Source organism: Pezoporus wallicus, unplaced genomic scaffold (assembly GCF_028554395.1).
Source record: "Pezoporus wallicus isolate ANWC-B61680 ecotype Strahan unplaced genomic scaffold, APGP_CSIRO_Pwel_v1 contig_420, whole genome shotgun sequence".
Lineage (NCBI taxonomy): Eukaryota > Metazoa > Chordata > Aves > Psittaciformes > Psittacidae > Pezoporus > Pezoporus wallicus.
The window spans coordinates 973,312-986,303 of NW_026636658.1; the positions used below are offsets into that span (position 1 = coordinate 973,312).

The following is a 12,992-nucleotide window of genomic DNA, read 5'->3' on the forward strand; positions in this document are numbered from 1 at the left end:
TGTTCAATCACTGCTAACTGTATGCTCGGCAGACAGCTCCCAGCAGACTCTCTGCTTGTAAAATCCAATACGCCACATAAAGTAAGGGTTTATGGAGGTACAAGGGGTTTGGAAGACTTTTTTTTTTTTTTTCTCCCTCTTTCCCCCCTGCTTGGTTTCTTGTGATGCTGCTTTTCAGGTGCTGGGACAGCTTCAGCTGCGTTCTGCACATAGACCGGGCAGCAGCACAAAGCGTAGGGGGCTGCGTACGTAAAGGCAGTACCCATCTCCAGACTTTCCCCATGTCTTCTGCCCTTCCTCTTAGGCTGCCTGCCAAAGGCAAAGTCCATTTTAAGGCCGTTAGTTACATGTTGATGGGATGATCAGAGTCGGGACCGGTGTGGCTTCCATGTCCTTGCTGTCTTTCTCCTCCTTTTGCAAAGAGCTGACACATTTCACGCCCGCAAGCACCACACGCATTTCTCAATCCCTGCTAAGAACATTACAGAGCTGCTCAAACTGCCACTGTTAAAGGCTAATGCCAGCTCAAGGGAAAGGGTGCCTGCTTTGCCCGGAGGGATCATGGAAATCCAATGTACAAAGCCCCTAATTTAGACTGTGCTCACATATCCACGGGCACTGCACCAGACCCGCGTCCGGTTTCCATACGAACAATGCGCATGGTGCAGACTTCAGTCCCAAAGCATTGAGCTTTTATAACAGGTCTTTCAAAAGAGTGGAAATAACCAGCCAAAATAATCTCACTGGGCATTTGGTGATCTGTTTTGTACTCCCTAGGGTAGATGATTTTCTGGGGCTATAAACATTTTATAATATAAAATATATTATTTCTTCCTCTTTTTTTTTTTTCTTTTTTTTCTTTTTTTTTTTTTTTTTTGTATAAGCAACTGCCCAGCAAATTGATAAGAGCCCTTTTTAATTAGATAGTGAAGTTATATGGGTAATGTTCCATATAAAAGGTCTATAAACCACAGTAGAATTAATAAAATGACTGCTTCTCGTTTAATTCAGATCCGCAAAAGGAATCCGTATGTCTTGCTTTGGTCTGTTTGTAGTACTTCTCTCCACCACCCAGCCATGAATTGATTAAAATCACATTCCTCACTTAAAACTGGAGCCCAGTTGTTAAGAGATACTGGATAGTAATTAAGGTCTGTGCACAGACACATGAACCCCCATAAAAAAAAATACCAAAAGGAATCATTGTGCATTGCTTGGATTATATGCAAACACAGCTCATGTTGACAGCTACCTCTGGATGACTCCATCAGTACACACTTTATCTCCAGCTGTCCAAGTAATTTTCCCAGGATTTCGCCCCTCTTTTTCACTCCTCTCCACACAGATGGATTAGAGCAACAAACGGTTTACATGCTGCACATCATTAGCTATCCTCCCTCACTACCCAGCAGATAACAACTGGGCTCTATCATCAGGACATTCATAACACCTTGACACTTTTACAACTATGCTGTTCTCTGCCAGAGCAATCTTCTCTTTTAAAGCATGAAGCTAATTCACGAAACACCCGTTGGAAAGTACTCTGCAAATGCAACAGAGGTGGGGGAGAGAAGAAAAAGCACAGCCCAGAAAAGGCATCTAGTAAATAACATAGTTAGCACTGTAAAATATAAAAATCAGAGAAAAGCAGCATATTCTTTCTCTCTAAGCTGTCTCCATATTTTCCCATTGCCTCCATCCCAGAGCGGAGGATATCAGCAGACAGGGATGCATCTGTGTGCCATATTTCAGTGCTTCCATCACTGTGTCATATTCAGTGCCTGGCATCAGCATGGGTCTCTGTGGTTGCAGGCTGAAGGAGGCAGACACAGAACCTTGGCTGTGAAGGTTCATGTTCGGGAGCTGTGCTCCTGGCAGTGGTTTGGCTACTTCCCCTGGGGATGGGTTTCTCTAAGGAACCTCATTTGAAAGGGATTGCTTCAGGGATTTGGTCAGTAGTGTGTTTACTGTTGGGTATTGCCAAGAGTTTTCCTAAACTGCCTCCAGTCTCAGGACATCCTGACTCTAAAAGATTTGTTAATAAAACAATGTATTCCCTGCATAGGTTGGGATCCTGCTTCAGAGACCACAGACATGGACTAGAGAATCCTACATCAGTTACTGTGGAGAGAAATACATTTTAGCAGCATTTTCCAAGCATCTCAGCATGCCCCCCTGCCGCCCCAACCATACATTTTAATGTATAGTACACGCTTGTTTAAAAAAGAAATACATAAGGAGAAAGAGTAATTACCGTAGCTTAAATTCAACCTGATAAGAAGGGCCTGAACAGTCTGAGCAGCTGTTCCACTGCCATTCAGATTATGAAAATATAATCCTAGAGAACCTTGTCAAGATAAATACAGAGCATGAAATATATAGGCAATTTTTCCCCAGCCACATATAATGATCAATTCCAAAGCCACAAGTGATACCAAAGGACAAAATAAGATCTGTCTAGACTTTCTCACTTACAAGATATTGATCATTCCAATGGTAAACTGGTTAGTATAAGTGTGTTTGGCTTGAAAGGTCATGAGCTTAACACCTGACAAGGAGTTATTCAACCTTGATATAAGTCAAATTATTGCTGTGTTGCTGGGAAGACTTTCTCTAATAAAAATCCCTACCTGGTCTGAGAATATCTGAAATTTGTCTTTCAGATGTCAAAAGAAAAAGGGGGAGGGAAAGAAGAAGTCAAGACTTGGTATGGGTTTGTGCCAGTTCACCCTACCTATAATTTGGAAGTAGAGGTCCCAGCAGTCAGCTGCTTTCTGGGCAGACCATGGCAACATCTGCTGCATGGACAGCAGCAGAAGCTGACGCTGATTGAAATGGCTCCTCAACTCCCCTAAGATCTTCTGGTGGCTCTTCATTTCCAACAAGGGGTTTTGATTGCTCTCCTACAGATCACTTGCAGATCCAGGGCATACATACAGGGGCAAAAACCAATCACATGGGACATGTCAATGTTGGAAGGAAAGCAGAGGGGAGAGGCCCTTCTGCATGTGGGTGGGAAATGATTTGCAGCCTCGCCTTCCAATGCCTCCCCTTCAGACAGTGCTGTGGTGTTTGAGCAATGCAACAGAGACACAGTCCTTACCCAGCCACCTCATTTTTTATGGGGATAACTTGTGAGTGCTTATTAGGACTATTAGGGCTTGATGTAAATTTGCTGGATCTTCTCCAAGCCCTATAAATACCTGATCTATTTTGCTTTATTCAGTTCTTTTTGTTTTGCTGGTATGATACTAGTTAAGGTTAATGGGGTTTGCTTTAATATTAGACACAGGATCACTTAAATACCTTAAATGAACACTGGAGTCAATCTATTGTGAAGTAATTCACACAGACTTTGCCTCAGGTAAATCAACCGGAAAAATGTAAGCCACTCAAATAAATAAATCTGATCAGCTGTAAATATGCCAAATTTTAAACCAAAATATATTTGAAAGCCAATGACTTAAACACATCCAGGATATTAAAATGAAGGGTTAGGAGTCCGTTTCTTTTCAGCTGCTTTTCCTTTTTAGTGTCCCCTGCACATCCCTCCTGTCCTGAAATCAAGCTGAGAGTGCAAGAAAAATTATTTTCACAAGTGTTTCTAATAGAAGCAAATGTTCTGCAGCTTTGTGCCATTTATTTAGAGTGAAAATGGTAAAAAACAGGAATAAAACAAAAACCCACCAGCCTTTTTTATGCTGGATATCTCAACATAGGAGAGTGAAAGACAAAGAGGATGACAGAGAGAAAGTGGAGAGAAAGAAAAAGAAGGACAAAGAAAGAATTAGATAAAGAATGAAAGAAAAAGAAACGAACAGAGAGAAAGTAATTTCATCTGATTTGGAGAAAGCTGTGACAGTGAATTTCTAGACAGGGTAATGTACTAGTGACAGTAACTATTTATTAACCAGAAACGGGAAACAGAGGAACCTGACCAACTCAGTGAAGTTAAGGGGGTTAGCTTGCTTCATACTAATGAAAAACTATGTTAACGTTAAGAATGCTTTTACCTGAAATAGTGAGCTGTGTATGGAGCAAAAACACCTCTAGATATTCTTTGAAGGAAGGCAGGCAATCTCTTTAAGTACTGAGTTCTCATAAAAGCATGCAATATTTCAGCAATAAGGAATGACAGGGTGTTCATTATTGGTTATTAATGTTTGCCTAAATGGAGTACAAGGCCCAGGCATTTGGGGGGACTGCAGAGCTCACAGTGTTGCTTAATTACCACCTCTGCTTAACCCAGCAACGCCAAGCTCTGATTCAAAGCTCTGCTGTTGTATACTGGCTGTATGTAAGTATAACAGTAATAATACATAAGCATAATTCTGTTTGGCTGTGAAAAAGGAAATATAATGCATTTACGAAGGCTGTTGCACAGGTGCCTGAAGTTAATCAGTTTTTCTCCTCAGAGGAACTTCAGACAATACAGGAAATTTGGCTATAAGCATCTCCTCAACTTGCAAACACTTTGACCATGCCACTAGTTTTCACACATTACACTATACCAGCGTCTGGTCCATGCAGCACAAAGGAGACATAACTTCCAGGATACATAAAGAGAGGTGGTGTTCTTTCTGAAATAGCCCTTTTATTTTTGTCCACCAAATGTTTCAGCACAGGAGCAAGCTCATTAGGCTATGCTGGCCTTGAAGAAGGGGCTTACTGCAGATCGTAGAGGAAGACAAATGAGCAGGATTATTTACTGATTATTTACTGAATTATTTACTGCTGCTACACAGGTGATGCAGCAGGTGTAAAGTAGGTCATATATTCTTTACTGCAACTTTAGGAAAGACAGTGGCATCAGGTAAGGAAGTGGTCAAATAGTGAGTTGCTGAGGCTGTACTTGGGCAGAAGCTTGAAGGATGCCAAGGGCTTTGGGAAAAAGAGAAAGCCTTCATTTTCTCTGTTTAAAGCCAGGTTAGCTAATTCACCCTAAATCTGAGTGCAGTGGCTCCCAGGTTCCCCTGTTCCACTGAGAAGAAATTTAACTTCACAGATTAAGACTTAATTTACAGATATTTCAACCCTTATGTGCAGAGAATACAGAACATCACCTATCTGAGAGGTGCTAACACTAAATTAGAATTAGTTGTAAACTCAAAAACATAAAGTCAAACCAAATTGTGATATGTTACTGTAAGGTATAGATCTCCTACTTGACAGCATCATAATTCCTTACGTAAGTGTGGTGGGTTTTTTGATGGGAAGATGCTATAGCTACTTCTTCCAGGTGAACGTGTGCCTTGACTTTAACACCTATTCAACAACTAATCAAATGCATAATGATTTCAGACAAAAAAATATCATGGAAGGCAAACTGTTAGCAGTAAGTTGTAAGTAAAAAGAGGATCAAATAAGCTTCTATTAACAATGTATCCTATTTATTTGTTTATATTCTGTCTACAGAAAATGTGATGCTGAAATGGGGATGACTTATGACAACCTTCTGGAATGAAGACAGCTACAAAGCACAAAATACAAAAAATGAACTCAGAACTCAGAAAGAAACAAGAAAAAAACAGCGTTTTCTTGGCATCAACAAGAAGCTCTTTATTTTTCCTCAAGTTTTCTTTTCTAAAAAAAAAAAAAAATTTGGAATTAAGACTGCAGAAATGAGACAAACTTTCTCTTTAGATTACAATATTCAAGCATGTTGTTTTATTGAATTTAAATTGTTAGAAAAAAGATATTTGGAAGGGGATACTGTATCAGCAGAACTGAGAAACTGTGAACTTTCAAAGAAAAAAACCCAACTCCTTAAAACTGTGAACTGAGAAATGGATGGAAATACCATTTAAACCCCTGATTACACTCTGTGTGTTCTTAAGGAGACATCCTCATCTTTGCTAACTCTACAGTATTTAGGGAATGGTTTAAAACATATGTTTTTAGTATAATCTTTTAGGAAAACAAAACCCAGAAAGATTTAATTAGCTGTGACTTTACCATTTCTGTTCAGATGTCTCCTTGCACCTTCTTTTTCCTGACAGTGCAGATGTATTTGCAGCCAGCAGTCAAGAGCACGAAAGATTTCTTTCCTTAATAATCTTTTCATTTGCCACACCCAGTAAAATCCTTGTAGGCAAAAGAATCAACACAGCTACCATCTCCCAGTCAATACCTAAAGCCTAACAGACAGTAATTATCAAAATAAAGAGGAAATCCCATATTAGGCTAAGTACCTACCCTTCAATCAAAACAACAGAAAATATCTGCAGCATTGCTTTTCTAAAATAAGACAAAAGATGCCTCCTTGGGTTACACTTTGAACAGGCTATAATCAAAAGAAAGAGAACCGAGACTAACTAAGCCCCAGGAAGCCGCATTGTCCCTTTAACCCGCAGTATTCCCCATTTCCCATTAGTACTTAACATTTTTCACTATGTTGTGACTGCTATTATTTCATTTAACACTGGTTAATCTGTATCTGAGGTATATGGAAACCCTCTAGATGATAAGATTGGACAGGTTCCAGTGTTGGCAGTTTTCGAGCGTGCACACACTCGTGTGTTTTGATCCTTCCAGGAGCTCCCTGTTATTTGGACTGCCTGCCAATTCGTTCTTGGATCAGCCTCTCGCTCAGCTCCCACAGGGCTGCAGCCGTCGCTTCGCCCTGCGCCTCCTGCGACGGCAGGCAGCGGCAGCAGTTGTTGAAGTACATCCCTCCCAGGCCCTCCAGCTCCGCAGCCGTAGCGCAGTACACAGTTGTGGCCGCTCCTTGTTGCTGGAATTTAAAAAAGAACAAAAAATGAGATATAGAGAAAAAAACACCTACATAAATATAGATAAAGATAGCTATCTTATCATTGTCACGTTGACTGCAGTCCTTTGAAGCTGCATCTTAGGAAAGCGCTGGTGGAAATCACTGCAGCTGACAGGGTAACCTGCCTGGGAACAAGGCTGAAATCCTGCTTAGGGTGCTCCCTGCCTGCCTGTTGGGCACTTAGTTGCTAAACACCTTAGTGAGGACTTTTTTCCTTTTCCTTTCCTCTTAAAGAAAGACAATCCTGAACCACAGCCCCGGTCTTGGGTCTTTTGGCCCTTCTGAGTAAACAACTGATTGGCAGCAGGGTAAGTCTGGCCTAATGTAGCAGGGCAGGGTCTGCCCAGGCAGCTCTCAAAATCAGAGCAGTTGAGCCAGGTATAAAAGCAGCCACTCAAAACTCTCTGGTTTCTTTTTGCAGCTTTACCATATACCTTGGGCACCCCCGCTTCCTAATCCTGACGGGCAATGCAGGCTGATATATGTATTTTGTTTGTTTGGGTTTTTTAAACCTCTTGTACAAAATTAACCTGGGCACTCCAATTAAGACCTATCATGTAAAGTGCAGTCGGGAGTGGTGCCAAACCTGCCCATATATGTTTGATTAACAGTTTCACTGTGGCAGTTGTCACCGCTGCCTTGTACAAACGTTCATCTGCTGCAGGCAGAGAAAGGTTCTGATTTCCCAGAGATGCAGGGCCTTCCAGTGTTTGGAGTTTTTTTGTTCTGTAACAACCATTTCTTATGTCTTCTAATACTTTAAGAAATGGGGTAGAAGTATTGGAGGCTTTTGTGGATCAGGAGATCTTTTTCTTTTCCTCTTTTCCTTTCCTTTTTCTTATCAAGTGAATTATGTTCAAACAGGAAGAATGTGTTTCTCCAAATTTCCCCAACAGAAACCTGGTGACTGAGGCCACAGGGCTGGGATGAGCACCCTGGCACTGGTGATGGGCTACTCCCTGGCACAGATTAAAAGTGTAGTGCCAGAATAGCTGTAAAAGAGGGTTAGAAGCTACTCTACTTTATAAACTCTAATTAAAAATAATAGGTGAGAGCACATAGCAAGACGCAACACTAATTTAAAACCGATAGTTTATCTGGCATCTTATGATTATTTATGTACATCTTAGTCCTCTCTGTGAGGTTATGAGCTGATAGGAATCAGAATAAAGAGGCTGCCAAGTATGATTGAAAAAGTAAATGAAGAGAAATTAGATGTTGCTACATTAGGATAATTTAATGGGGTAAGAGAATAGGCTTAAATCTCTTGTGGTTTTTCCTCCAGTCTTTTTTTGGCCTTTCATTGTCACAACCAAGAAAAGTCAGGGTGCTGTTAGGGGGTCAACCTGCAGAAGACCTCTACTTTGCATTCTCATCCTTCGAGGGAAGCAAGCAGTTTAAAAAGCCCCGGCTCTCCTTGGTTGAGGCATCTCAATTTTGTAACAGCACAGGAAGGCATATTTGTTTGCAAGACATACATTTTTCTCAGAAGATGGGATTAAACTGATAATGACGACTTCACAGCTTAGAAATGATCTCCCATCACAAGGTAAACCAAAACTGTCTGTATTAAGTATTTTGAAAGGCATATATTTATCAAGACCAAAATAGTTTTAAAGTTAGTATAATACATAGTAATCCTCTTATTAAACCAGTATCTTTTTGAAAAAAGAGAAAGTATCTTAAAGGCAGTAGGAGAAATGGAATAGAGTTCTACTAAAAATAATATTAATAGAGAACAATAAAATTCCTATGCTTATTTGAACTATCCTATAAAGCTCCACAGCACAGGTATGATCACTGTATTCAGCTATTTAGAATGATTCAAGGCCCCTAAAGCTTATCATTAGTTTTTTGCAAGCAATTCAACTGGACTTTTATTAGAAAGGTAAAATTAAACTCAATTGCTCAATGCAGAGTGAGAGCCCTTAAGCTATTGCTGAAAAGCATCCATCCAGCCAAGCTAAACTCAGGCAAGCTCTAATAGAATTCAGCTAATTCATGAAATGGAAGTTTATCAGAGAAGTTTAAAATCCAAACCAAACAATAATTTATCTTTTTAAATGAGTCAAATTTGACGACTTTTAAACAAAATTCTCAGCAGGCAGGAAAACGCCCCACAGTATAACAGCAGTGCTTTATACCTTGCACAACCTAGACTTAAAAGAAGAGAATAGTTTTCCCCGTGTGAGCATAGGATATTTACTTTAAGTGATAAAAGATTATGTGGCTGGAAGCCCAAAGCACTTTATCTTATGATGCCTCCAGTGTTTCACTGAGAACTGGATGTAAGCAATGTGCCATTTGCTTTTTGGCTGTGTATATCCTTACTTCTTTCTAAACGTTTCAATCGTGTTGGCTGTTTTGGAAGAAAAAAGTTCAATGGTTCTATCATTGAAGGAAAAATACCTTTTCTTATTGCTTAAGAGAAATGCAGTCATGTTTATCCCTTCGTTGACAGAGGGTAAAGCTTTAATATCTAAGAATAATGGACAAACTCATCAAGCCTAGGAGCTTCCTTCAGACGGCAAAACTACAAAGCAGAAGGTAAATCCCAGATTCTCAAAGCCATTTAAGCATCTAATTTCCTTTGTTGAATGTGAACTAGTTGCATTCAGACACTTGAGGATCTGCCTAAGTGACTTGCTCATGGACAGATGGGAATGAGCGTCACAGAATCATGGGGATATGTCAGGAGGTCTCTTGCCCAACCTCCTGCCCACAGTGGGATGCCTAGGAGCCCTGCATATGTCATGCAGAACTGGAAGGTCCTCAAGGGACAAATTCCTCCTTTGCATCTACCACTCAGATACCACAAACCTCCGTGAAGAGCCAGAGCTGCAGATAACTGCAAAATGCCTGCACTGCCAGCCATGCCGAGCTAGGCTCAGAAACTGCTTAGTTTCTCACTAAATATTATCCCTCATGAACACAGTCTTTTGAATGATATCTTTATATGTTGGGCCTTATGACAGTTTCATAACAAGTTTTAATTTTTTGCTCATCAGCTTTCCTGTCCACATATCATCAGAATACGACAGCAGAGGATGTTAGGGAATCTAATTAGTAAACAATTCCATACTGCTGATACAAGATGAAACATTCTTAAACCGATAAAAAGAGCACTTTAATCACTGTTGAATGACTTTCAATACCAAGCGGTTTGTGCCATGTCAGAACGTAATTTGAAGAAGATTAGAGTACTATATAAAATAATTAATGTTAACAACTTCGTTAAAAAATGTCTTAAACAATGAGCCTGTCAGTTGTCACAGGCTCTCCGTGATCTATTGTGATTAATGCCCCCCCCCCCCCCCAACAATCTCAACCGATAAACAATGCTAAAAGAGCTGGGCAACCTAAACATTTCTTTTCCATACGTCCGTCAGTTGTACAGGGTGCTAATCACCGGAGCTGGGGGTCAGCCTTCTTTAACCTGCAACAAAGGCAGTGGGTTGCAATGATGAATACACAGGATAAAGAATTTGTGAGAAGCCCAACTGAATCTTTAATCATGCCTCAATGCCATTTCCGATCCAGTCAAACATTTGAAAGCTGCTAGGCAAGCACCACGCTATCAATCTTTCTAGTGCACATAAAATTACCCGGGAATCTTGTTTTGGATTAAGTTGAAGAGTGTCTTAGTAATAAGGGTTCATCATTCTCTTCTGCAAATCATTTGTCAGTTTTGTAATACAATCTTCAACTGCAGCAGGGTGGGATTTATACAGCAGTTGCTGTTTATTTATAGTTGAGGCTCAAAGATCTAAATTATCCAGCCTTCCAAAATCCTTTGTTGAGATGAAAATACTAAGTAGTTACTAGGCATTTATAGTAGTTCATAGGCATTTATTTCATAACTGCTAGCTGTCAATTTGTAACTGATGGCACTGAATACAAATTAATATTGAATATCTTAATAGTAAAAGAAAAGGGGTTGTGGGGATACAGTATACAGTAAACCCCTCATTAATATATGTAATGCATCCATTAGTAGTCTAAGATACCATTTATGGTCCTGATAAGAAAACATATTATGCAGTTAATGTTTAGTTTTTAGATATGTCTAGTTTTGAATGCATGTTTGTTTTCTAAAATTAGATTCCTGCTCTGAAGCAAGTTTACATACCAAGCATATAAATAATAGAAACAAAGCCATAACTTATCTGTATATGTATCAACTACAAATGAATAAGATCCACTCTAAACTCTGTTAAGGGCACGCAGATTGTGCTAAACAATGCCTGCCAGTGAGATGGGATCAGCTTCCCTGAAAAGGAGGTTTTTATTTTCTTACAAAAAATTAAAGATAAAGGCCTTTTATCTTGGTAGCCTGAGGATAAGTTTAGCAAGTGCATTTTAAAAGATGGTCAGTGGGAAGAGGTGGATTCAAAGTGACATGAGAGGCGAGAATTTGTGACAAGGGCCAGAGTCAAAGCAAGCAGCTTAAGTGAAACAAAAAGGCAAGTGCTTCCTTAAAACTCTTCAGGCTGTTCCTGTTATTCATCTCAGGACTATTAGACAAAGCAAACATATCATGTGGGTCTGTTAGGACACAGAAATAATAGACTCGCATGAAAGCATTGCAAATATACCATTTATAGAGGCATAACTCGTTACACAGCGGTGTGAAGATGAGGTAGTATAAACATATTCCAGATCATGGAACCAATAGGGTCTTCCATACCTTCTTTGTGCCTCTGTAAAACACCCTGAAGAGTTCAAATCCATTCTGCTAGAGAGGGAAAAACTCTCCATCGACCAGCTTCAAGCAATGGTCATTTCCTGATTTGACATGAAATCTAAAAACTCCTTGGAGTAACAAACACAATGATTTGGAGCCTATGTATTTCCATCATGATCAGTTCCAGATTGTCCAAACCAAACCCTAAAGTTACAGCTGCAGTTTTATATTCCTGAAGCCTCATCTTCACCTGGTGTAAATCCACACAGGTCCATTGCCTTCTGTGGGGGTCCGCAGATTTGTAGTTGCTGAGGACAAGCTCTGTTGCTTGTTGCAAGCCTGACACTGACATTCAGGGGGAGTGGATGAAGGGAGGTGCAGCCAAGCTTTGCCTTACCTCCTGGAAGAAAACTGCCCTCAGAGTGGACTTGTTTCCTTATGGAATTGCTAGCTGGGATTGTGATGTAGTGTTTTCTCAAAACATACTTGTTCCTTTCTCTGCAACATTAAAACGTTTCAGCAGATGAATGGAACTGGTAGTTTTTCCCATTAAGCCCAATTCCTGGCAAACAATGCAGAGCTTGATGACCTCTTCTGAAAAACACTAGCAAGTCTAAAATACTCATGTCCTCATTCAACCTTTGGGATTCCCCTGTACCTGAAGTGCTTTTAGGAGCAGTTGTAAAAGCTGTTTGGTGGTATCAGCTGTGGCTGAGGCCAGTCATAGCTGAGGGAGCTACTTCTCAATGACAGGCATTACTTTGCTCTGTTTCCTGTAACTCAGAGCAGTGAGGGATAGTCACGTTTTGTACAATGCAGTGAACGAGTTTTAGTCTTGCGCGTGAGATGAACTGTTTGGTTCCTTCTGCAGTCCTTATACTCAAAGCAATCCCAGATGCACAGTTATCTTATGAGTAACATTCAGAATATGTATGTATTAGTCTCCTGTGAGAAAATAGGATTCCCTGATTGCTTTTTCAGCAAAGAAATATGAAATTGAGACCTGCCTTTACTATTCTGGGTGAGTATGATAAACTGAAATCATATCTGCAGCTAAAAAAAAATAAAACTTTGGAGCTGCCAAATATGATGTAAGAAACAAATCGGGCTCAGCTGACTTTAGGTCCTATCTCCACCCAAATGCCAGCAGGAAAATGTGATCTGAACTGAGTCTGAAATTACAGTGTTTCCAAAGGTCTCACCAAGCCATGTCTAAACCAGGTTATTCTCAATCACTTTCCCTTCCCCTATCACCGCATTTAAACCAGCAAAACATCTCTTAGAAGATAATACAATGGATAACCCAAAATCTATATCGTCTGCTTTTTTTCCTCTGATGTATTCCTTTTTCAATTAATTCCCAAATACAAAGACTCAAAACTCCATCAGCTTCTCTACTTGAGAAGCATAGCTGGTTTCAAGCTGTAACTTTTCTTAGTGTCATTAAGACCTTTACACATTTACAGTGTTCTTTACATACATTATAGAAGATAAGTGTGCTATGTTCTTTGAGTAAGGAAACTGCAGTAGTTCACG

At 40.0% G+C, this 12,992-nt stretch overlaps 1 protein-coding gene across 1 annotated transcript in view; it reads right to left on the bottom strand.

Moving 5' to 3' along the window:
- Positions 1 to 5,644: 5,644 nt before the first annotated feature.
- Positions 5,645 to 12,992, bottom strand: part of WWOX (WW domain containing oxidoreductase) — a 526,234-nt gene continuing 518,886 nt past the window's right edge. Inside the window, exon 9 of the mRNA XM_057401158.1 lies at positions 5,645 to 6,733. Coding sequence (XP_057257141.1) covers positions 6,545 to 6,733 — 189 coding nt within the window. The 3' untranslated portion in view covers positions 5,645 to 6,544. The remainder of the gene's footprint in view (positions 6,734 to 12,992) is intronic.